This window comes from Triturus cristatus, chromosome 6, assembly GCF_964204655.1.
Source record: "Triturus cristatus chromosome 6, aTriCri1.1, whole genome shotgun sequence".
Classification (NCBI taxonomy): Eukaryota; Metazoa; Chordata; class Amphibia; order Caudata; family Salamandridae; genus Triturus; species Triturus cristatus.
Window position 1 is genome coordinate 1,898,052,099 of NC_140589.1, and position 22,178 is coordinate 1,898,074,276.

The window sequence follows — 22,178 nt, forward strand, 5'->3', positions numbered from 1 at the left end:
GTGTGCCCTAGTGTATGTAGGTGTTTTCACTGTATTCTTAGTGTCTTTTAACATAGCACTGGCTCTAGGACTGGTTAGTCAGACTCAGTTACCACCAGTATCCGACTGAAAAAGTTGAGGGTACAGGATGATTTTGCAACAAGGCTTGTTTCTGCTCTTCTGTTTGTTCTTTCTGCACGTGATTCTTCTTCCTGCACTTTTCTTCGTCTTTGAGGACTTCTGTTGCTTCTTTCTGCATTTCTTTTTTTTCTTTCTGTGCGTTTTTCCTTCTTTCTTCACATGTCCTATCTCTGTAGGCATAGCTAGAAATTAGCATTTAAAAAACCTTTGAAATTCACTGAAAAAACCATAGGTTTCAGGCACGTTATAGCTAGGAATTAGCATTTAAAAAAACCTTAGAAATTCACTGAAAAAACCATAGGTTTCAGGGGCGTTATAGTTAGCTGGACTTTTCACTCGTACCCCAGTTTTCGTACCAGGTTCCCTACCTCCTGATAACCACTTCCTGCAAAGTGCTACATCTGGCTATCCCATGACGCACCATTCTGCCTACTTCCAGGATAAGGATTGTATAAATTCCACCTCCACCCCAAAATCAGGGGGGTACTAGACCATTTACTCACATTGGAAAAAACTAAGGGGTCCATCGACCAGGTGTTCACATTTTATAAGACTGGGGTGAGGGGAGCGGTACACATTGGTGAAATTTCGAGTCCGTCTCCATGGTCTCTAAACATAAATCCTCTGTTTTAGTCTCCTCATTAACCCCCTCCTATTTTTCCCCTATGGTGGCCACAGAGTTTATCCTTTTGGAGCAAGGTTCATGGAGAGATATGTCCATTGCTTGGTCTTTCCCTATTCAGGCAAACAGATTTATTTTTCTTTTCTGTTGCACGGGCACAGCCTGAATGGACATAAGAGCACTTTAGAAAAGTAAATAACTACATACATTGTACGGAAAAAGAAAGATTACAGTGTTCAAATTTAAAATTGCAGTCAGCCCTTTCAGCAGATGCTCATTTTATTACTGCTCAGCACGTTAAAAAAATACACTGTACAGAAGTAGAAAGAATACAATTGTTGTCTACACAGAATATAGGAGATGTTAATCACTGCTATAAGCAGAGGTTTCTAATTCACTGCTTGTCCAGCAAACTGTCCTGCAACGTCTGTACAAATGGTGGCAGCTCCTGTCCCACATGAGGCCATAAACCTGATGTACACGTACTTCAGGGGCTGCAAACCTTGAAGGCCAGTGGCATCTGACTTTCAACCGACCCCAAAACTCCATTTGTGCTCTACCGGGCTGTAGTGTTAATGAAAGAAACAAACATGAACATAAAATTCCAAGTTTGTTAGCTAGGATCTTATTATCAGAAATGTCAATCAAAACTGTGGATACGAGCCGTAGAAGGCCCTGCAGAACAAATCTCACATAACTAGGTAAAAAGGCAGAGCCAGGTCTTATCACTAGGTGGGCAAAATAGCCCTTATACCACAGAAGGCTGGGAGCTTTGAAAGAAATCTAGCTGTTGCTTTCTGTAAAATTTGCATTCTGAGAAAAGTTTGATGCTCACTGGAGTTTGTACATAGTCACCTCCGTGGAAAAGAGCCTTTTCTTGACCAATCCTTCGGCACCTGCGATGACTGACACTATTTCTGTTCCTATGTTCCACATTTTGTTCAGGTAATCCATACCCTATATCTGTGAATAGGTGTGGATTTTCTGATGTAGAAACTGATAGGTGATTCAAATTGAAGACTTCACAATCAGTACATCTTACACCCAGGTGGCCTTTACGATGCCCCATCAGAGATCGCTTTAAGGGAATGCGCTTTCATATTTATAATATTCAAATTGCTTCTCCCCAGTGTTTAACTTCTGATCAAGCGTTAGCTATTCCTTTGTAAGGAATGTCTTGTCACAATGAGGACATAACATTTTTCCCTGGAATGCATGTTGACACATGAGGTTCATCACGTGAAAAAATGGTTTGCAATAAAAAGTAGTTTCTGCCAATATGCACTACCTGCAAAGCACCTGGTCACATGTATTGCTGCAATTACTTCCCACTGTGGATTTTCAGATGTTGCATAAATAGTCCCTTTGTAATGATGGGTTTGTCACATTCAGTATATTCCTATGGTGTCGCTCCTGTGTGCAGGACAGGAGTACCTCAAGTAACGACTTTCTGATGTTGCATTAGCTTTGACCTTGTAAAGCAGTCGTTCCAAAAGTGAGCAATCCTGCCCCCCCCCCCCCCAACCCCTCTCCGCGGGCACCAGAATGATCCAGGGGGAGGTAGTAGCCTCCGGTGTAATTGGTGGACGTTGAAACCAAAAAAGGGGCAATGGAAGTATTAAGAAAGAAGACAAAATAAAAAGGTAATTGCGGTAAGCGAAATAAGTTTAGGAATCTCTGTTGTAAAGGATGTCTTGCTGCTTTGAGTGCAGTGATATGCTTTCTCCACCGTCAGGACTTTCTCCTCTGTGTTGGCTTATTGTTATTGTAGTAGCTTTGCGCTGCCAAAAATGAATTGTCACATTCATGACATGTATATAGTTACTCCCCAGGGTTGACTTTTTGATGTTGTGTTCGGTCTTTTTTTTTTACAATTGACAGTACACATTTATTGTGATATCTGTTCTTCTTGTCATGCTGTTACCACTCGATTGAGACACTCTTCCAGAAGACAAAGGAACGCTGCCACTTGTTTGGATGGTTCTCCGGCGAAGGAGAACAGTCACTGGGAAGACAGACGCAAGTAATGTAGGCAAACGTATTCCACCTTAAAAGAGTGGCGGGCGGTGCAAAACTAGGTAGAAAAACAAACCTTGTGAAGACCGCACTACATTTTGCATGAAGGAATGCGGTTTTATATGCCTGTTTAGGATTATGTGGTACTTCTATTTTTTCCCCCTTTCTTTTGTTAGCGGCAGAGATAAATCAGAGCCTGACAACATTTTGGGCCAGATTATTCATCACCTACAGACAGAGTTCCAGAGTCCCGAATGCAGTATGTGGCATGTTTCGGTGTGATAAGAGGGAAGTTCCCTCCTTTCGTTATAGCCCTCGTATGTTTATTAAAGGAACCGAGTCCTCGTAGGATCCACCATTATTTCTTGTTTATTTAGTCTTCTAACCGATATGGTATAACTTCTCGATCGAACACTTTCAACTGTTGAAAACTGTCCCTTGGCTCTTGAGGAAAGTTACTCTGAATATCTTTTGATACAGTTCCGAAAGGAATGCCAGTATGTGGATAAGTTGATTAATTTACAATTCTCATTATAGAGATGGAACCGTTCTACTAGCATATCAAAGAGTTATTTAGTCTTTTCTTCTGATGGAGAATAAAATGTTAAGAAAACACTGAATGAACTTCTACCTGGTAATGAAAATAGAACTATGATAAAAAAAAACGAATGCGCATCAATGTATGTTTCCTGATTCCTTTTTCTGGGCATTTCTACCAGGGGCTACTAGAGTTTTGAGGGAGGAATCTTCCCCCCTGTGATGTGTGAATGGTAAATGGCCTAGGTAGGTGTTTCAACAGTGCTATGATATCGTATTGCTTATATATTAATTATTACATCCAGATTTTCTTTTAGTGTGATGAATCTGACTAAGCTTGATGAATAACCGAGATGAGATGAGAATTGAACATTCAGTATGCAGAAGTTATTTTTTGTGACAGGTATTTTAAGGTCTATATACACATACATATATACACATACATATATACACGCACTAGACGAAAGTATATTGCAATAAAGTTTGGTTAATTATTGGATCTCACTCATTGTTCTACGTTACAGGTCTCCTTCCCCGCTGTTCCCTTCCTTCCCTTCCCCCACTTGACCATCTCCAAGCTCTGTACTATAAAAGGCTTCAGAGATTGAGGGTGTCGAGAGGTCGACCATTTTGAGATACGAACCGATCCTGAGAGGGACACATGCGTTCTTCTCTATGTAGACTTTGATGGTACATTAGGTATGCCTTTCTTATAAAGGTTTTGTTGCAATCATGTCATTTCTCTACCATGTGAACTTTCTGATGTCGTTTTTTTTATTTTTTTACACAAATGCCTTGGTACAATAAGTGCACTGATATGGTATCTCCCATGTGTGAACTTTCTGATGGTACATTAGCTGTGCTGTACCCTCCTAATAAATGCCTTTTCACTTTCTGTACACTCATGTGGTTGCTTTGTTAAGAACACTTTGTCACATTCTGTACATTCATACAGGCGAAAGGGCAGACAGCGGCAGTGTCTGCTTGTGACCGGTCTATAGCGGTAATAACGAAGGGCACTCAACAGCGCTTTAACACTTAACTGATTAACAATTTTTAAAACTGAATTTGTGAATTTGCATTAGTGTGAACCTGAAACACTGTTTATTTTAAAAGTCACTGAATTAAACTGTGCCTTTTTATGTATGGTTACTCACAGCTTGCTAATCACGCACAGAGCATCTGAGTTGATTTTGTTTTCCTGCCCCGGTCCGTCGCGGCGTTTCAGTGCCGATTGAACGGAGGGCAGGGAAAGAAGGCGAGGTACTTCCGGTCTCCTGGGCTGGACGGCAGTCCGCGGTCTAGTGTGGAGAGGGGAGGAAACTATTTAAAATCGCATGCCTGTACCGATGCGCAGCTGACACGTGCAGCGGGCGCGCCGCTGGCACGACAAAGGAGCGCTAAAGGCAAGCCCGTCTGCGCCCGTCTGCGGCTGGCCGCGGCCTGGGGCCAGAACCCCTGCCCGTCTTTTCCCATCTCACAAATACACCGTAGAGCAATTATACTCAATGTGCCCCACCATCCAAGATCTATGTAAACATAGTATACAGATGGGGTCTAGCACACATAAATGCAGCCGCTGTTCTTATACGATGGCGGGCAACATGGGACAAACTAACAAGGATCAGGAATTTAAAATGATACTGGTCAATTGTAGATCCCTCAATAAGCATAAATACGAGCTCTACGACCATCTGACTGATAGCCAACCAGATATCATGTTTTGACTGAAACTTGGCTGAATGAAGATTCTGCACCAGAAATCCTTGAGGCCCTCCCTCTGAATTATGGGATCGTCAGACTTGATCGCCAAGCGAACAGGGGGGCAGGATAGCCATCATCCATAAGCTATTGGTACAATGCTCATTAGAAGCAGTGACTATTGAAGCCAGTGAGGCAGGCTTCTTCACTATCATAGCGAATACTAAATATGTCATGAAAGGTTTTTTAATTTATAGACCACCAGGCTCTAATGTACAGTTTGCATCTAGCCTCAGAGAACTAGTGATACAACCGGCACTGCGGTACTCCAACGTACTGGGGCTAGGAGACATGAATTTACACTTTGATGCTATTAATAATTCCGCAGCGCAAGAGCTCTGTCAGGAGTTGGCCACGTTACATCTGGTGCTGCAATCATCCCTCCCGACTCACCAACATGGCCACCTATTAGATCCAATTTTTCGCCAACTGGGGGGAGCTAACATTTGAAAATCCTACCGCAGACCCATGGACAGACCATTATATGATTCCTTTTAGCACCAGGATTCCCAACACTCCTCTCCTGCAAAAGGCAAGGGCAGGGAGACTGCAGAGGAAATGCGCTGGATTCTCAGCAGCCTGTTTTAATCACGCCCTCCAGCAGGGCAGTCCACCTGGTGGAAGTAATGCCAAATCCGCCTGCATCTTGCTTGATGACAGGATAATGGAGGCGCTAGACAGAGTGGCCCCATGGGCTACGAGTGCACCAAGGAGACAGTCAAATTCTGCCCCTTGGTTCAATGAAGAACTTAGGGCAGTTAAGTAGTCATGTAAGCGCTTGGAAAGAAGCTGGAGAGGAGACTTTTCAGATCAAAGGAGGGCCACATATAAAACCAGCCTTAAACACTACCACACGCTAATTAGGAAAACTCTGGCCGCGTATTATAATACGAAGATAGAGCAAGTCGAAAACTCCTCTAGAGAGTTATTTATGATTTTTAAGGATCTATCATCACTAGCCAGAACCACGCTCCTAGCAGCGACTCAGTGGAGTCTTGCAACTGGATAGCAGACTTTTTCTCCTAGACGGTGGAAAAGATTTACAACACCTTCCAGGAGGAGGCAAGCAATGGGAGGTCGGAGGGGACGGGCATATGTATCATGGAGGAAGCACTCCACCTTTCCAGTTTTAACCTCCCCACCTGCGACGATCTCAAAAAGACGGCCCTGAGTATTAAGTCCGGTTCACCTAGGCACTCTACGACTCCAAAAACGTTGAGGGAGAGTATGGAGGTACTAATACCCAATATTAGACACCTCTTAAAGCTCTCCTTTGATTCAGGGGTGGTCCCACAAAAGTGAAAAAAAGCTGTGGTTATCCCCATAAAAAAAAAAACGGGTGTAAGTGCAAGTCAGCTGGAGAGCCTACGACCAGTCTTGCTTCTGCCATATTTTGCTAAAATAGCAGAAAAAGTGGTCAATACTCAAATAACAATGCACATGGACCAGCACGGCCTACTCCATCCAACACAATCAGGCTTTCGGGCCATGTACTCCACGGAGTCAGCATTGCTTCTGTCTACAGTAACCATACGCAGGCACATGGATGAAGGGCAGACGGTGGCATTGGTCCTGTTGGACCTCAGTGCACTGATATGGTATCTCTCATGTGTGAACTTTCTGAGGGTACATTGGCTGTGCTGTACCCTCGTAATAAATGCCATTTTACTTTCTGCACACTCATGTGGTTGCTTCGTTAAAAACACTTCCTCACATTCTGTATATTCATACAGATGTTTCCCAGCTGGGACTTTCTGATGTTGTTTTAACTCTCCCTTTCTTATAATAGCCTTGCCACGTTCAGTGTAGTCTTCAGTGTGGACTTTTGATGTTGCATTAGGTCTCCATCTCTTATGAGTGCATTACCACATTCAACACATTTATATGGTTTATCTCCTGTCTGAACATTCTGATGTCATATTAAATGTGGTTTTGTATTAAGGCTCTTCCTGTCCATTAATATGGTTTCTCCCTAGTATGGATTTATTGATGCTGCCTTTAGTTATTCTTCCTGTGGAACACTTTATTACATTTTGTACGTACATAGGATTTCTGTCCATGAGTCATTTGATGTTGCTCAGTTTTTCATTTGTTATAAATGTCTTGTGACATTCAATACATTGATATGGTTTCTCTGACGTGTGAACTTTCCAATGTTGAATTAATTTTTGCTTACAAATAAATCCCTGGTCACATTCATATGGTTTCTCTTCAGTGAGGATTTATTGATGTTGCTTTAGGTTGGTCTTGCTTTGAAACAATTTATTACATCCTGTACATTCATATGGGTTTCTCGGCAGACTGGACTATCTGATGTTGCCTTAGATTCTTCTTTCATCTAAACACTTAATTACATTCAGGACATTTAGATGGTTCCTCCCCAGTGAGGATTTTTTGATGTTGCTTTAGCTCTCCATTTGTTATAAATGCTTTGTCACATTCAGTGCATTCATAGGGTCTCTACCCGGTGTGCGATTTTCTGATGTAGCATTAGTTGTGACTTTCCAATAAATGCCTTATCACATTCAGTGCATTCATAGGGTTTCTCCCCGGTGTGGACTTTCTGATGTAGCATTAGTTGTGACTTTCCAATAAATGCCTTATCACATTCAGTGCATTCATAGGGTTTCCCCCCGGTGTGGACTTTCTGATGTTGCATTAGATGTGACTTTCCAATAAATGCTTTATCACAATCAGTGCATTCATAGGGTCTCTCCCCAGTGTGGATTTTCTGATGTTGCTTTAGCTGTCTATTTGTTATAAATGCTTTGTCACATTCAGTGCATTTATAGGGTCTCTCCCCGGTGTGGACTTTCTGATGTTGCATTAGATGGGACTTTGTGATAAATGCCTTGTCACATTCTGTACATTCATGCGTTTTTTTCCCAGAGTGGATCTGTAGATGCCGCTCTAGGATGCGCTTGATAGAAAATGCCTTCTCACATTCAGTGCAGTTGAATGGTCTCACTCCAATGTGGACATTTTGATGTTGCTTTAGGGATCCATTTCTTATAAATGCTTTGTCACATTCTGTACATTGATATGGTCGCTCTCCAGTGTGGATTTTCTGATGTTGTTTTAGCATTCCATTTGTTATAAATGCTTTGTCACATTCTGTACATTGATATGGTCTCTCTCCAGTGTGGATTTTCTGATGTTCTTTTAGCATTCCATTTCTTATAAATGCTTTGTCACATTCTGTACACTGATATGGTCTCTCTCCAGTGTGGATTTTCTGATGTTGTTTTAGCAATCCATTTGTTATAAATGCTTTGTCACATTCTGTACATTCATATGGTCTCTCTCCTGTGTGGATTTTCTGATGTCGTTTTAGCATCCCATTTGCTATAAATGCTTTGTCACATTCTGTACATTGATATGGTCTTTCTCCAGTGTGGATTTTCTGATGTTCTTTTAGCATTCCATTTCTTATAAATGCTTTGTCACATTCTGTACACTGATATGGTCTCTCTCCAGTGTGGATTTTCTGATGTTGTTTTAGCATTCTATTTGTTATAAATGCTTTGTCACATTCTGTACATTCATGTGGTCTCTCCCCAGTGTGGATTTTCTGATGTTGCTTCAGCTCTCCATTTGTTATATATGCCTTGTCACATTCTGTACAATGATACGGTTTCTCCCCAGTGTGGATTTTCTGATGTCGTTTTAGGTTTCTTTTTGTTATAAATGCCTGGTCACATTCTGTACATTGATATGGTTTCTCCCCAGTGTGGACATTTTGATGTTGCTTTAGCTCTCTATTTTGTCTAAATGCTTTGTCACATTCCGTACATTGATATGGTTTCTCTCCTTTGTGAACTTTCCAATGTATTTTTAAACTTCGCTTTGCAATAAATGCCTCGTTACATTCTGCACATTGATATGGTTTCTCCCCAGCGTGGAGTTTCTGATGGTGCTTTAGCTCTCCATTTGTTCTAAATGCCTTGGAACATTCTGTACATTCATACCTTTTCTCCCCAGTGTGGTCTTTCTGATGTCGCTTTAGAGTATTCTTCCATCTGAATACTTTATCACATTCAGTACATGTATATGGTCTTTCCCCAGTGTGGATTTTCTGATGTTGTTTTAGATCTCCATTTTTTATAAATGCCTTTTCACAGTCTCTACATTCATACTGTTTCTCCCCAGTGTGGACCTTCTGATGTAACATTAGTTGTGCCTTTCTAATAAATCCCTTGTTACATTCTGCGCATTCATAAGGTTGCTCACCATTGTGGATTTTGTAATGCCGCCTTAGATTTTTTTCCCCTATGGAACACTTTATTACATTCTGTACATTTATATGAGTTCTCCTCTACGTGGACACTGACGCTGCATTAGGTCTTTCATTGCAAAGAACACTTTTCCACACACAGTCCATCAATATGCTTTTTCTTCAGTATGAATTTATGATGTTGCACTTGCTCTTTCTCTGCCTAATAAATGTTTTGCCACATTCTAGATATCCATACGGTTTCTCTTCTGCATGTTCTTTCTGATACCAGGGTAGCCCTTTCTTCGTAATGAGTACATCATCGGACTTGCTTCAGAATGTCAGTGTGTTATGTCTTCTATGTATTTCAGCTGATGCCTAAGAGCCAAGAACAAACCTCGTTGAGCAGTTTGGGTTTTTTGCTGTAGAAAGATTTGGCGAGGCATTAGCCCTCAAGGGAAGATATTTAGTGGTATTCTGTTTTTACATCACTGCCCACTCCAGTTATAGTTAATGCCTTTATCTTGTGAATTTATTACTGCATTTGTTTCACCTGTTAGATTAAGAAAAAGAAACACTGAATAACCTTAAATACAGAGCCTATACAGACAGTGCGCTGAAGAAATTCTAGATTACACTTTCAATGTAAAGATACAGTAGACAGTTAAAGGGCATACGATCCTTCCATGATCCCCTTCTAGCAAGGAATGTGGACTGAAGGAGTAACCAAGAAACAAGAGAAGGTTCCTCATTCGATGAGTCAGACCATCTCCACATGACACAATACAATGTTAAATCCATAGTGATAAGATGCCCCCATTCATATCCAGGGAATGCTCCAATTATCACAAAACCTAACAAATAATACAAGATGGAACATGCAACGCAGAGCATTACAATAACGGCAGGAAACATAAGCAATTGCTGCAAGGGAGTCATTTATACTATCAGACCCTGGCACAGGATCCGGACTGGTATTATGAGCTTCTTCCACATATTGTAACTGCAGAGATCAGAGTCTCTGACCAGATCTATACAAGGAAAGGGGGTTTACAAACATTTTGAACACATAATGACAACATCAATAAGGCTCACCTTTTAGACATAAAGGCTTTCCCAATGCGGCAAAACCTCAGAAAAAAGAAAGTGCAATGAGGTGGCCGTCTGTTGCATCACTCTGTAGGCATGCACATTTTTCCTCCACCAACATGCACACCTACAGAATTACACATGCACCATTTTCCGTTTAGTCTGGTGTTAGCCAAAACCTAATATTTTACAAAAATTACATATATGATTAACTTAAGGGTTGTAGCTCTCCATCCATTGGCCGTTTGGTGCGCCATTCACAATTTGATTCCACCCACTACAGAAAACAGCATGGGGCAGTAAGTCAGCCTAATTTAGCTACTGGCTAACCTCAGTGACTGCAGTTTATCAGTGACTGCCTCCTGCTAATGATGTTGTAAATTCCTTCTGGAGCTGCCTTTGTTTGCACGATTTCAGCTTTATCAGAGTATAGCAGATGGTGTTCATTTGAATAGTTCCTTCATAAAGTAATTCACTTTTTAGAATGCATTTGTAAAAGGGAGAAGGAACAGGAATCAGAAGAAGAGCATACCATTCCCTGGCATGTTCTCTGCTTACCTGAACACTCTTCTCTTCCTCTGCAGCCCGATAGTCATCACGAGGGTCAGACAGAAAAGGAAACCGCAACCTCAGGAGAACCGGATGGTGCCGGTCACGAGGTCACCGGAGAACCAATCAGAGAGCGGGGAGGACCTTTTAAACCCTTGAATACGGAAGAAGGTGGCTTAACAGAAAACACAGAAGGAAAACGCAGCACAGGTACAGATGCCGGAAAGAGCTACACATGTGAAGATTTTTAGGAGCCAAAACCAACCTGTTTCCTCGCCAGAGGCTGGAAGTGAGAAAACCAGTGAGGGTTTAATAACCCCATCATCCCAGCTGCTTGGACCTCCACACTTCCTGGTGAAAGGACCAGAGGAGAAGCAGTAACCGAATTCCCTGCTGCCACCTTCCAGAATTCTTTCATTACTGGCAGCGACCTTGCAATGGCAGAGCGTGGCCGGGTCCTGTACCCGACACAACACCCGCCACGTATCAGGAGAAACGTGGCTAAGCCAGGTAAGGGGCAGGATCTTGGGGAGAGGAGTGAAACCTTCGGGGTAAAAAGCAGAGCGGCAATCTATCGGGTTGTGTTTTTATGTTTTGTATTTCCCTCTTTCTTTTTTTCCCTTTTTCATCGTTCCACTCCAAGGGCTTAAAATATTAAATGTCTATAAGCCTTGTATAAATAGTCAGTTGACACAATAAGTGAAAATTGTTTCTTTCAATCTTCCATTCCTTTTCTTAAGTTGCACAAACCAAAGAGAAAGACTTCTCGTCCACCATTTTTGTTGGCTAAATCAGGAGAATGGGTGTTTGGCTCTCTGGGAACCAGCCTATCCTCTCTTATACCTAGTATTAGAAAGAAGAGCGACTTACCCTGGCAATCTTTTCTTTTCGTGGGCATCAAGAAAACAGTCCGAGGACTCCGCCAGGACCTAGAAAAGAAAAATAGACAACGAGTTAAAACCTTTTTTGCTTTTTTTGAGTTTGTATAATCAAACTGAATTTAAGTCGTCCAGACTAAGTGGTCAACTGGCTTATAAAGCGAACTCATAAATAAAACTTCTCACTTAACTTCCTTAGTATCTGTGGTTATTTGCCCGTTAAGTGACCGCATGCAATGAAATGCCCTCCTGAATGTATTTTAATTGAGGCCTACAGCTATGTTTGTAAACCAACTTAGTCTGTATGTCCTGCTTGAAGGTCTTTTTAATTTATTTTCAGTGCTCTTGTTTGCAGTGCTTATATAGGTATTTAATTATTACTTTACTAGTTGAATCTGTGCTGTGTGGTCTGTCTTTGTAACCCTATCTATCTGTGTGTCCATCAACTCGTCTATCTACCTGTCCTTCTATGTATGTATCTACCGGTCTATCAACCTATTTACCGTCATTCTATCCATGAGACTTACCTTTGCAAATTGATCAATCTTTTTGAATTCTATCTATCTTTGTAAATTATCATTCTATCAATGGATCTATCTTTTCAAGTTGATCTAGCTCTATCAGAAAGGTTATCTTTATCATTATGTTTTTCCAAACCTGCCCATCTGTCTTTATAATTTGTTTTGCAAGCCTCTCTATTTCGCTAACATTTCAACCATCTGTACCATTTGTAATAAAGTCCTACAAAAACATTACAAAAAAGCATTTGCAAAGGCAAAAGGTTGGCAGCCTCTACCAAATCAATTGTCTTTTTAGGTCTCGCCTGACTCAGCGCATGCACTGGTCTGGCAAGACATTTTGTGAGGGCTCCAAAAAGTGCTACCAGGCCAGCCTAGACCTACAGTGCATGTGAGCGGGCGCGTGCATCGCGCTTTACCGCTATTACTTTCACTTTCGCGGCCGCACGGCCGCTTGGATGTTTGATCGCGATCACTTTCAATGCTTGTTTTTTTTTTTTTTTATCTTTCAGCCCGAGGCGCGCGCTTATTTTACTAATCCTCCTTTTCCTCTCTTACCTTTCCCTCTCATGTATACTTTTTCTGTTTCTTCCTCTCTCTGTGTTATCCCATATTTTCATTATTCCTTCATTCCTGTTTCTCGTTTTCCTTTGGTCTGCATTCCAGCCCACCACCCATACCCGCATGCATTGTATTACCCAAATCTCATTTATTAGCGTTTTGTCTGAAGGCAGAAGAAGCCCACATATGTCTCATCAATGTTTTATTGGGAGTATGACAAAGTCCATAAGCCTCTCAGTCCCAGGGACAGCCCGCGCTTATTATGCTGGTTTCAGTGTTTACTTTTCGCCATAATTCACTGTACTTTCCAGAGCTCTGCTGTTTGTTATGTTGTTTGGATGCCAAGTTTTCTCTTCCTGACCGGTACTTTCCTGACAGCAGGGTATAAATAAGGCTGCGCCTCGAGCTATCACACTCAAAGCACGACTGGAAGCTAAGGACACTCAGTCCTCGATCCGGAAGTGATCTCTTGACCCCCGAGGACCACCGTCTACCAAGCCGAAGTGATGGTCTGCGCCCCTGCCTTGAAGAACGAGGTGAGTGGCAGAGATCAGCCGGCAAGGCTCGAAGTAATAATTAATACGCAGGAAATATGTGATCTTGGATGCAAGTGGTGGGTGGCACCAGGGGCGGTGTCAGACGGGGAAGACTAAATACCTTGCAAGTATTTTGCTGGCTGGTCATCTATATAACAAAAAAGAGAAAATATTGGCTGAAACGGCATACTTACGGATGGTTTAACATGTATTTATGTTTTTTAAAACACAGATTTCCGACATTGAATCACTTACGTATCATTTAGGAAGCTCCCATTTTGTAATCTCCAGTCTGTGTTTTCATTCTTGAGATGGGGCTATATCATAAATACTGCAACCCGTAACATACACCTTGCAGACGAATCACTGCAGCAGGTGCATTAACCCTCTGCTTGAAGTCCTCCCGACTGGATTCTGTGGTCAATAGATTATGTACAAATCTCTGCAACAGGTTCCCTAACACACTCATCCAAACTCTCCTTCTCTCTCTCTCTCTCTTGATCTCTCTCGTGATTCAGTCTCTCACTCTCCCCCCTCCCCCTCTATCTCCCTCCCTCTCTCTCTCTTTCTGCCTGTCTCTCTTTCTCTTCCTCTCTCTCTCCCTTGATCTATTTCTGGATCTCTCTCTTTCTTGATCTCTCTCTCTCTCTCTCTCTCTCTCTCTCTCTCTCGATCTTTGATCTTTCTCTCTCTCGATCTTTCTCTCTCTCGACCTTTCTCTCTCTCGACCCTTCTCTCTCTCGACCCTTCTCTCTCTCGACCCTTCTCTCTCTCGACCTTTCTCTCTCTCGACCTTTCTCTCTCTCGACCTTTCTCTCTCGACCTTTCTCTCTCTCGACCTTTCTCTCTCTCGACCTTTCTCTCTCTCGACCTTTCTCTCTCTCTGAATTTCTCGATTAGGATTGGAACCCATGAGCTGTATGTGGGTCTCAACAGCTAATATACAATCCCACTGTAATACTGCAAATCATGTAACTAGTGACCTGCAGATTACACACAGTGCTTTAATATATACAGCTTGTTTATTTTCATCTCATTCGCCCTTTTCATAAGTTTTCTATTTTATTTTTGCTGTCGTGTCTCTTGTGATTTTCCTGGCTAGGCCGCTGCCTCTTGGAGACATGTTGTTTACAATTCGTAGGCTTGCCATTTGTTCTATTGAACGCCGCTCGAGTTTGCCCCCCCCCACCCCTTCTCTCTTAGAACATGGACCAAGTACCCGTGTCCATCCACTGCTCCTGTTTTTGGATCTACTTTTTTATTTGGATTTAAGCATCACATATCAGTGTTCATTTTTTCACTTGCTCCGTCCCCTCCCACCCACCCGCTCTGTACCCTCTCACCCACCCGCTCTGTACCCTCTCACCCTCCTACTTCCCTGTTGTGCAAAATGGTGTTTTCCATTGCAATGGAAACAAGCATCGCATAGCCAATAGATCTCGCCTTTGGGACCTTATAAGTGTTTAGCCATGCAACAGTTGATGTTGTTACAGGAAGGATATTGTGCTGCATAACTAAATACTTATAAGGCCCCAAAGGCGAGACCTATTGGCTTTGCCAATGCTTGTTTAGGTTGGGTATTAGTTTGAGCTTACCAAATTTGTGTAAAACACTTTCAGTCTAATGGTTTTCAGTCAGACGTCATCCATAAGTCTGTTGCGTCATTCACATTTTAGTATTTTTTCCTTTACTCAACCTTTTGTAGATTGGAAAAGGACTGGCAGCCCCACAACTATAATGTTTTGCAATATTAAGACAGAACAAATCAAGAATTGCAAAAGTCAAAAGGCTGGCGCCCAACACCGGATCTGTTGGCTTGAACTGCAGCATTTATATTGACAACCAAAATATGGCCTCCCTGTGTAGCCTGGTTGGGAGTGACAATGGGAGTGACAATGGAAAAGAAAATAGAAAAAAATACACATACACACACATATGGAACCCCACACCCTGGAACAGAAAACCCTTGGTGTTTGGGGTGGGGGTTGTTAGACCTGGCATCTTTTGGTGTGTTTCCCCAGTCTTTTTGCTTTCTGGCCTCCCGGGTTTGACGTTGTTTTTGCTGGTTTAGGGTCTCTGCGCATCTTCTCCCTACTGTTCTGTGATAAAGTGAAAGTGCTCCTTTTGTAAATTGGACTAAATATTGGTGTTTCCATTATTGGCATATTTGATTTACTGGTAAGTCCCTAGTAAAGTGCACTGAGTATGCCTGGGCAGGCAAATCAAATGCTGCTAGTGGGCCTGCAGCACTGATTGTGCCACCTACACGAGCAGCCTTTCAAAGGGTTCTCAGGCCTGACAACACAGTCTGTGCACAGTTCTTACTACCATGTCGACTTTGCGTGTACACCCTCTGGCCAAGCCCCAACCTTACCTTTTATTACATACGTCACCCCTAAGGTAGGCCCAAGGTACCCCTTTGGACAGGGTGCAGTGTATTTGAAAGGTAGGACATGTACTGGTATGTGTGACGTGCCCTGAAAGTGAACTACAGTGTATTCGTTTTTTACTGTTGAAAGGCTATCTGCCCCATAGGATTGAATGGGGAATACTCTGTAATATTTTACCAGTATATCTTACCACTGGGACAAGATAGAGAAATGGAGTTTAGTATGCCTGTACTCAGAATGTAGAAATGCATCTTTTAGTGACAATGATTTTTATGTTCTATGTTTGAAAATATCACTTTTAGAAAGTCTGTATTGTCTTGCTTTGCCATCCTATGTGCCTCTGCTGGGTTGTGGATTGACTATTTGGCTTTGGAGTGACAGGGTCTGGGGATGTACATTCTCTTCAGAGAGCCACTGGGGGGAGACGGGGGGGGGGGTCGAGGTGTGTCCTGCCTTTCCTGGATGAGTCAGGGCTGGGCTGAATAGGCCTGGGCTGCATTTAGAGTAGCGAAAGGAGATTTCCTTGCACCTGAATGGGCCAGGTCTGCCTTGGACAATGCTGTCTCCATCTCCTGCTGGGAAGCTGGGCCAGGGAGGATAGAACTGGTTTGGACTAAGCACAGACACTCTCTGTCAAAGAGATCAAAGAGAAATGCGGTATAAATATTGGGGCCCAGACCCCAGAATTTGTTTGGATCAAGGAACCTGCCAAGAAGACGAGCTGGAAGAACTGCAGGGAGGAGTACTGCCCCATTGCTGTGTAGTTGCTTTGTTGGGTTGGCCTGCAATTGCTGCTTCTGCCTTGGGGAGTGAAAGGACAAGACTGAACTGTCTTTACTTGTTGCCGAGTATCTCCAAGGGCTTGAAATAGAGATTGCCTCCTGTTCACAATGTCTCAGGTACAGCAAAGCCTTCACCTACCTCTGGGTACTGCCTCCTGTTCACAATGTCTCAGGTACAGCAAAGCCTTCACCTACCTCTGGGTACTGCCTCTGGAACTACAGTTTCAGTTGCCACAGAGGGGGAAAGCAGCAGACTCCGTCACCCACACTGCTGTGGATGTCCTGAAGGCACCACAGAGGGCACCGCCGCACTTCACACCGCAACCCTGGTCTCACCCACGACTGCCTCCGCAACCGAGCCGCTGCTTGCACCATGACCTGTGGGCACCACTCCGCACCGCCTCGCTTAACTGTGCCGCCCTGGTCTCACCGATGTCGCTGCCTGTGACAGCAGTCACCGCACCGTGGTTTGGGGGCACAGCTCGTAAATTACATGATGCACCACCCCGTCCCACACCGCGGTCTGGGCCGACTGACGCTAGCTCACCTCAACCAGCACTGTCGCTTGCACCGTGACCTGTTCGCATTGCGACGAGCACCGCCTCACTCAGCACTGTAGCCATGGTTTCACCGACGGCGCTGAATGATTGTCAACGAGCGCTTGCCTGCAACGAGAATTGAGGGCACTGCTACGTTTCACACTGCAACCACAACCGGCTGGAACCAAAGGTACTATTTACAAGTCTGCTGACACGAACACCGATTTGCACCGACAGGGTCGGCCAGAACTGTTGGGTTCTGTTATTTTCAGCACCGCTGTAGCACTGGATGGAGCTACCGACTTCAAGGAACTGTATTTTTAAGTCATACTTGCAAACTGCCTATTTTTTTATTACTGTATGTTGGTCTTGTATTGTTGTGGTCTTGGTTGCACAGATAAATATTGGTAATTTTTCTAAAACTGGTGTGATGTTTTGTGCAATGTTTTCACTGTATGACTGTTGGTTATATGCAAATGCTTCACACACTGCCCACAAGATAAGCCGGACTGCTTGTGCCAAGCTACCAAGGGGGTGAGCAGGTGTTATTTTAGGAGTATATCCCCCTTATCCTGACAAGAAGGAATGGTCCGTATTTGGACAAAGGTGCAAGCCATTGCCAACTAGAGACCCTCATTTCAAACAGGGGGCCATTAGTTTTTTCAATAACTACATATGGAGTTTGTGTTTGAACAACAATATTATATGTTTGCTGGATGCACATCAAAACCAGCATCTGGCTAAGAAACTTTTTGCATAGTGAAGGAACCGCTGTGATGGTGGTTCTTTCAACATACAGAGCTGCCCGCTGGTCCGCTGTCATCTCCATGCAGGATGAACTAATGTCTGTCCGAGTTTTAAGCAATACATTCACCACCACCATGACAGACAGTAGCCTGTCCTCCATGGTCCATAAGTAATCTTCAAAAAACGAATTGTAACATATATTAAGATCCTTTAACCAAACGCAAATCATGACCTCACTTTTTCTTTTTCAGTGAATTTTTGGGGCTCATTAAAACTGTTTCTGATGTCTGTGGACTCTAGTCAAGCATTTGCAAACTCCTGCTGGGTTCTGGTCCCTTATCCTACCTTCCATGGGGTTCACAACACTGTAGGAGGTCGAACAGAGAACTAGGACCTCTGCTGCACGTTTGCATACCTCGGGAGTCGTGCTTAAGCATGCTATTCCTGCAGTGACATCTGAAAATTCCACAACTAAATATACCTTTTAAAAAGTTTGTTCTTTAAATGAGAACATTTTGGGGCCCCCGACATGGCCTGGGGGTCAGGGTTTACCCACCATTCATTTGTATGCAATTTCTTTTCAGGACATGGGAAGTGAGTGGCCGATTCCTATAATGACAGCTGCAACATGTTTTTCCTCTTGCAGTCAGACAATCAGATTTACAGAGGAATTCCAGAACCAAATATGGACACCACGAAAATAGCTCCCTCGTCCAATAGGATTGAGTTATTCTTTTAAACTCTGGGCCTACAGAGGTCCACTAACACAGATTAGAGAATCTCAGTTCAGGGCGGAACCGATCAATAAATTGATTGCTTCTTCAGCGAGAAAATTTAGCACTAGAACACGTCCGGGTGAGATTTTTTCAATGCAGATGCTTGTAGCCACTCAAGAAGAAAATCTATTCAAGCGGCAGAAAGCAGCAGCGCCATCTGAAACACCATGTAGTGCCATTCGCACTGATTTTACAGCGTGGAACAAGCTACGTGCCGAATTCTTTTGGCTTGCATAACTCCATGGAATATCACTGAGTTTTGATGTAACTCCGCGGAATTCTGCAGTGTGAAACTCTGTGAGTTACACCCACTCCATGTCTATTATAAACCGATAGACTGGAACAACCTTCTAAGGGATGATAGTTTCCATCCCAAATCAGAGGGATAATTTACCAGTAGGCCAGTTCCTAAGATTAAGGAGGAACTGCACCAAGAAGAATGCTATGAACAGCATGCAACATTATTGACCAGCAAATTAGAGACAAAAAAACCTATCCTGTGAGCCTTACAAAGATGGTCTTGAAAAGAGGAGGTAACGACGGCAGACAATCTCTTCTACAAACTTTTTGAGAAATCAAAAAATGAACGCCTCATTTGTATTTCCATGTACAACACACACTCCAAATTAAAAAAAAATAAGCACTGGAGAATCCTCACGTAGGGTCCCCTTAATTTGCAGAAACCAATGTTTTCCTTTAACATGGTGGATCATTAAAGGATTCACTTAAGCAGAAAAGACCAAAAACGTAACCAACCAAAAAAAAAAACCCACACCATACGGTCTATATGGAGTCTGCCCCTAGTTTTGGGACATTACCTGTGTGGCCTTTGCAACATCTGCCCCCTCACTAAGTAGGCAAAAGGCGTTGATCTAAGACTAAAAACACCCTGGTGACTGAAGCGACGTACCAATTTTGACTCAACGAATGTAGTTTACATGCTGCTCTGGCCTTGTGGATTGAGGTATGTCGGCAACACAATAAGGAAGATTCGTACCCGAATCAATGAGCACAAAAGCACCTTCAGGTGTAAAAAATAAATAAAATTGTCATGAAACTAATGCATTGCTATGTTGAAATGAGACACTCCGAAAATGACTTCACATGGACTGCGACTAATTCAGTGGATGCGGACACATTATGGGACAGATCTCAAAATCACACAGCAGTATCAACGAGACATTACACTACAAGTGCGACCCCCTGACAATAAATTTCAATTCCCCATAAGCCGCCCCCCAAAAATGTAATTAGCACCACCGGGATGTGGGGACAAATAATGATTTTCACTGGGGGCCCTGTTAAAACAATGAGTCCAAAATTAACCAAATTCCAAGGCACAATACTATTCTAGAAATGCACACACAACATATGACACACTTCTCCAAATATCAGCTAATTGCGAGATTCAATCAGTGGACTATAAGAAGCATGCCCCGGAAGACTACAACTGCCATGAGCCAAGTGTGCAATGTATGCAATGGCTACACACTTCTGCGTCATCACGTTATGACGAAATTTCACATGCTACATTGTCCCCGTTTAAAAAAACCTCAACGCATGAACACGAACTGTATTGCTGCTGGTACGTGAGGGAGCATTCAGGTTTGAAGGCAGGCATGACCACCTTGATGAAGTATGGGAAGACGTGGTGGGGGAAGGGCTGGCTCACTTACACCACTTAAAAGCAACTGTCTCTCGATTTACGGTGGCCCTTGATATTGTAACCAGTACATCAATATCGGCCAATTGCGAAGCTATGCAGAGTGCACTCTTCCACTTAATGTCAGCATATTTCCTTGCCCTAATAGCAATACTTATAATATAACTCACTGCTCTCCCATACAACACAAATTGCTGTATGCACGGGTCACTCAAGATAGCTGCATTCCTTTATCTTGCGTAGTGTGACTACAGGGGTATGCCTCCCCGATTGACTCGCATGACTTCTAGATTACCCCCAAGTATGGATAAGCGTATGAATGGATATCTTGCATGAATACTCACACGCATGCATGTCCATACATGCAGTATAAGTTTGCAGTGTCACAAAAAAGTCTCCAACATTCAAACATTTTATTTTATTTATTGTTAGATGTTGCGACTGAGATAGAGATGCTATTTAAGGGTGGGTGACATTTTTTAACTAAGAGCTAAAGATCTAAAAAAAAATGTATGGAATAACAAATGTATGTGGTCATATTGTTTTCTCACGACGTCTCCATCTGTATCTTAACTTCACGATAGGGATCCACCCAAGAAGAGACTTAGATTAGGTGAGTGCCTTTGGATTCATGGTCATGCACAGTATTAATCAGTTATAGGCAGGGATGCATTTAGCCCTGATGAATGGCTCAGACTCGAATGAACTTTAGATGAAGGCGGAAACATGTTGGCAATTTGATCAGGATGGCTGAGCCACTCTTACTCCTATTCCAAAATCTCTTTTTAATATGTTCAAGGGAATGACCACCAGTGGAGACCTGCTTGCATGTATGTGTTTAGTACCATGAAACGACTCTCTGCCTGGGAGTGAAAAGAGCTCCACAGTGGTGAGGAGACCAAGAAACCTAGAGGCTCAGATTACCCTCTTGGAGATTTAGGAGACAAAGCTCGCCCAGGGGGTGAGGAGATTAGCCCTGGAGGAGAACAGGGTCAAGCTAGGGATCAAACCCCATGGACATGGTGGCAACTGTAATGAGGCAACTGCAGGGGGTGCCTATGACCCCAGGCAGCCTAAGAGAATTGTGCCCAAATATGTAGGGGGGAGTTGGCCTTGATGAGTGCCTGGCATCCGTGAGAGCTATTAGGATATGAGAGAGTGAGAGAGTGAGAGAGTGAGAGAGTGAGAGAGTGAGAGAGTGAGAGAGTGAGAGAGTGAGAGAGTGAGAGAGTGAGAGAGTGAGAGAGTGAGAGAGTGAGAGAGTGAGAGAGTGAGAGAGTGAGAGAGTGAGAGAGTGAGTGAGTGAGTGAGTGAGTGAGTGAGTGAGTGAGTGAGTGAGTGAGAGAGAGAGACAGAGAGAGACTACTGTGACTTGAGGAAGAGGTGGCAGAGTCTCACACTGCCATGAAGGATGCAAGCTTGAGTGAGGCTAGAACCCACTAAAGGATTTCACCCCAACTGTGGTGCAGACTGACCAGTACCCCAGCATCTGCTGGTCTGCAACATAGAGGTCTTTGAGGGACCCAGATCACTGTGACCACCCCACCAGTGGACCAAGGAGCACCCACAAAGACATCCCCGTCAACCACACCACAACCGGAGCATCCTTCGAGCATCCCTCAGCATCAGGACCACTACACACTGAGGTCTATGATTGTTGTCGTGTAAAGTTTGGATTTTGATTCAAAAATGCTCCTGGGACCAGGTGACTGTGCAGAGGGTCCATTCTAGCTCTTTACAACTCTGCCCAGCTGGAACTGGCCACCCAACCCAGGCTGGAGTAGCCGAACTAACAGTTTCAAACTGTTCAGAAGTCTTTAAAGAATTTGTTGGCGAATGCTTGTTTGCAGGTGCGTCTACAAGTGATGATATCATCTTAAA

At 43.2% G+C, this 22,178-nt stretch overlaps 1 protein-coding gene across 2 annotated transcripts in view; it reads right to left on the bottom strand.

The window, feature by feature from the left end:
* Positions 1-1,003: 1,003 nt before the first annotated feature.
* LOC146822357 (uncharacterized) overlaps positions 1,004-22,178 on the bottom strand; it is a 58,115-nt gene continuing 36,940 nt past the window's right edge. The window contains exons 2-4 of one of the 2 annotated variants that reach the window (XM_085613446.1): positions 11,778-11,836; positions 10,917-11,061; positions 1,004-9,822 (exon numbers count right to left, since the gene is read on the bottom strand). In XM_085613446.1, coding sequence (XP_085469572.1) covers positions 7,506-9,227 — 1,722 coding nt within the window. In that variant the 5' untranslated portion in view covers positions 9,228-9,822; positions 10,917-11,061; positions 11,778-11,836 and the 3' untranslated portion in view covers positions 1,004-7,505. The remainder of the gene's footprint in view (positions 9,823-10,916; positions 11,062-11,777; positions 11,837-22,178) is intronic. The other variant, XM_085613445.1, reaches the window with a different exon arrangement.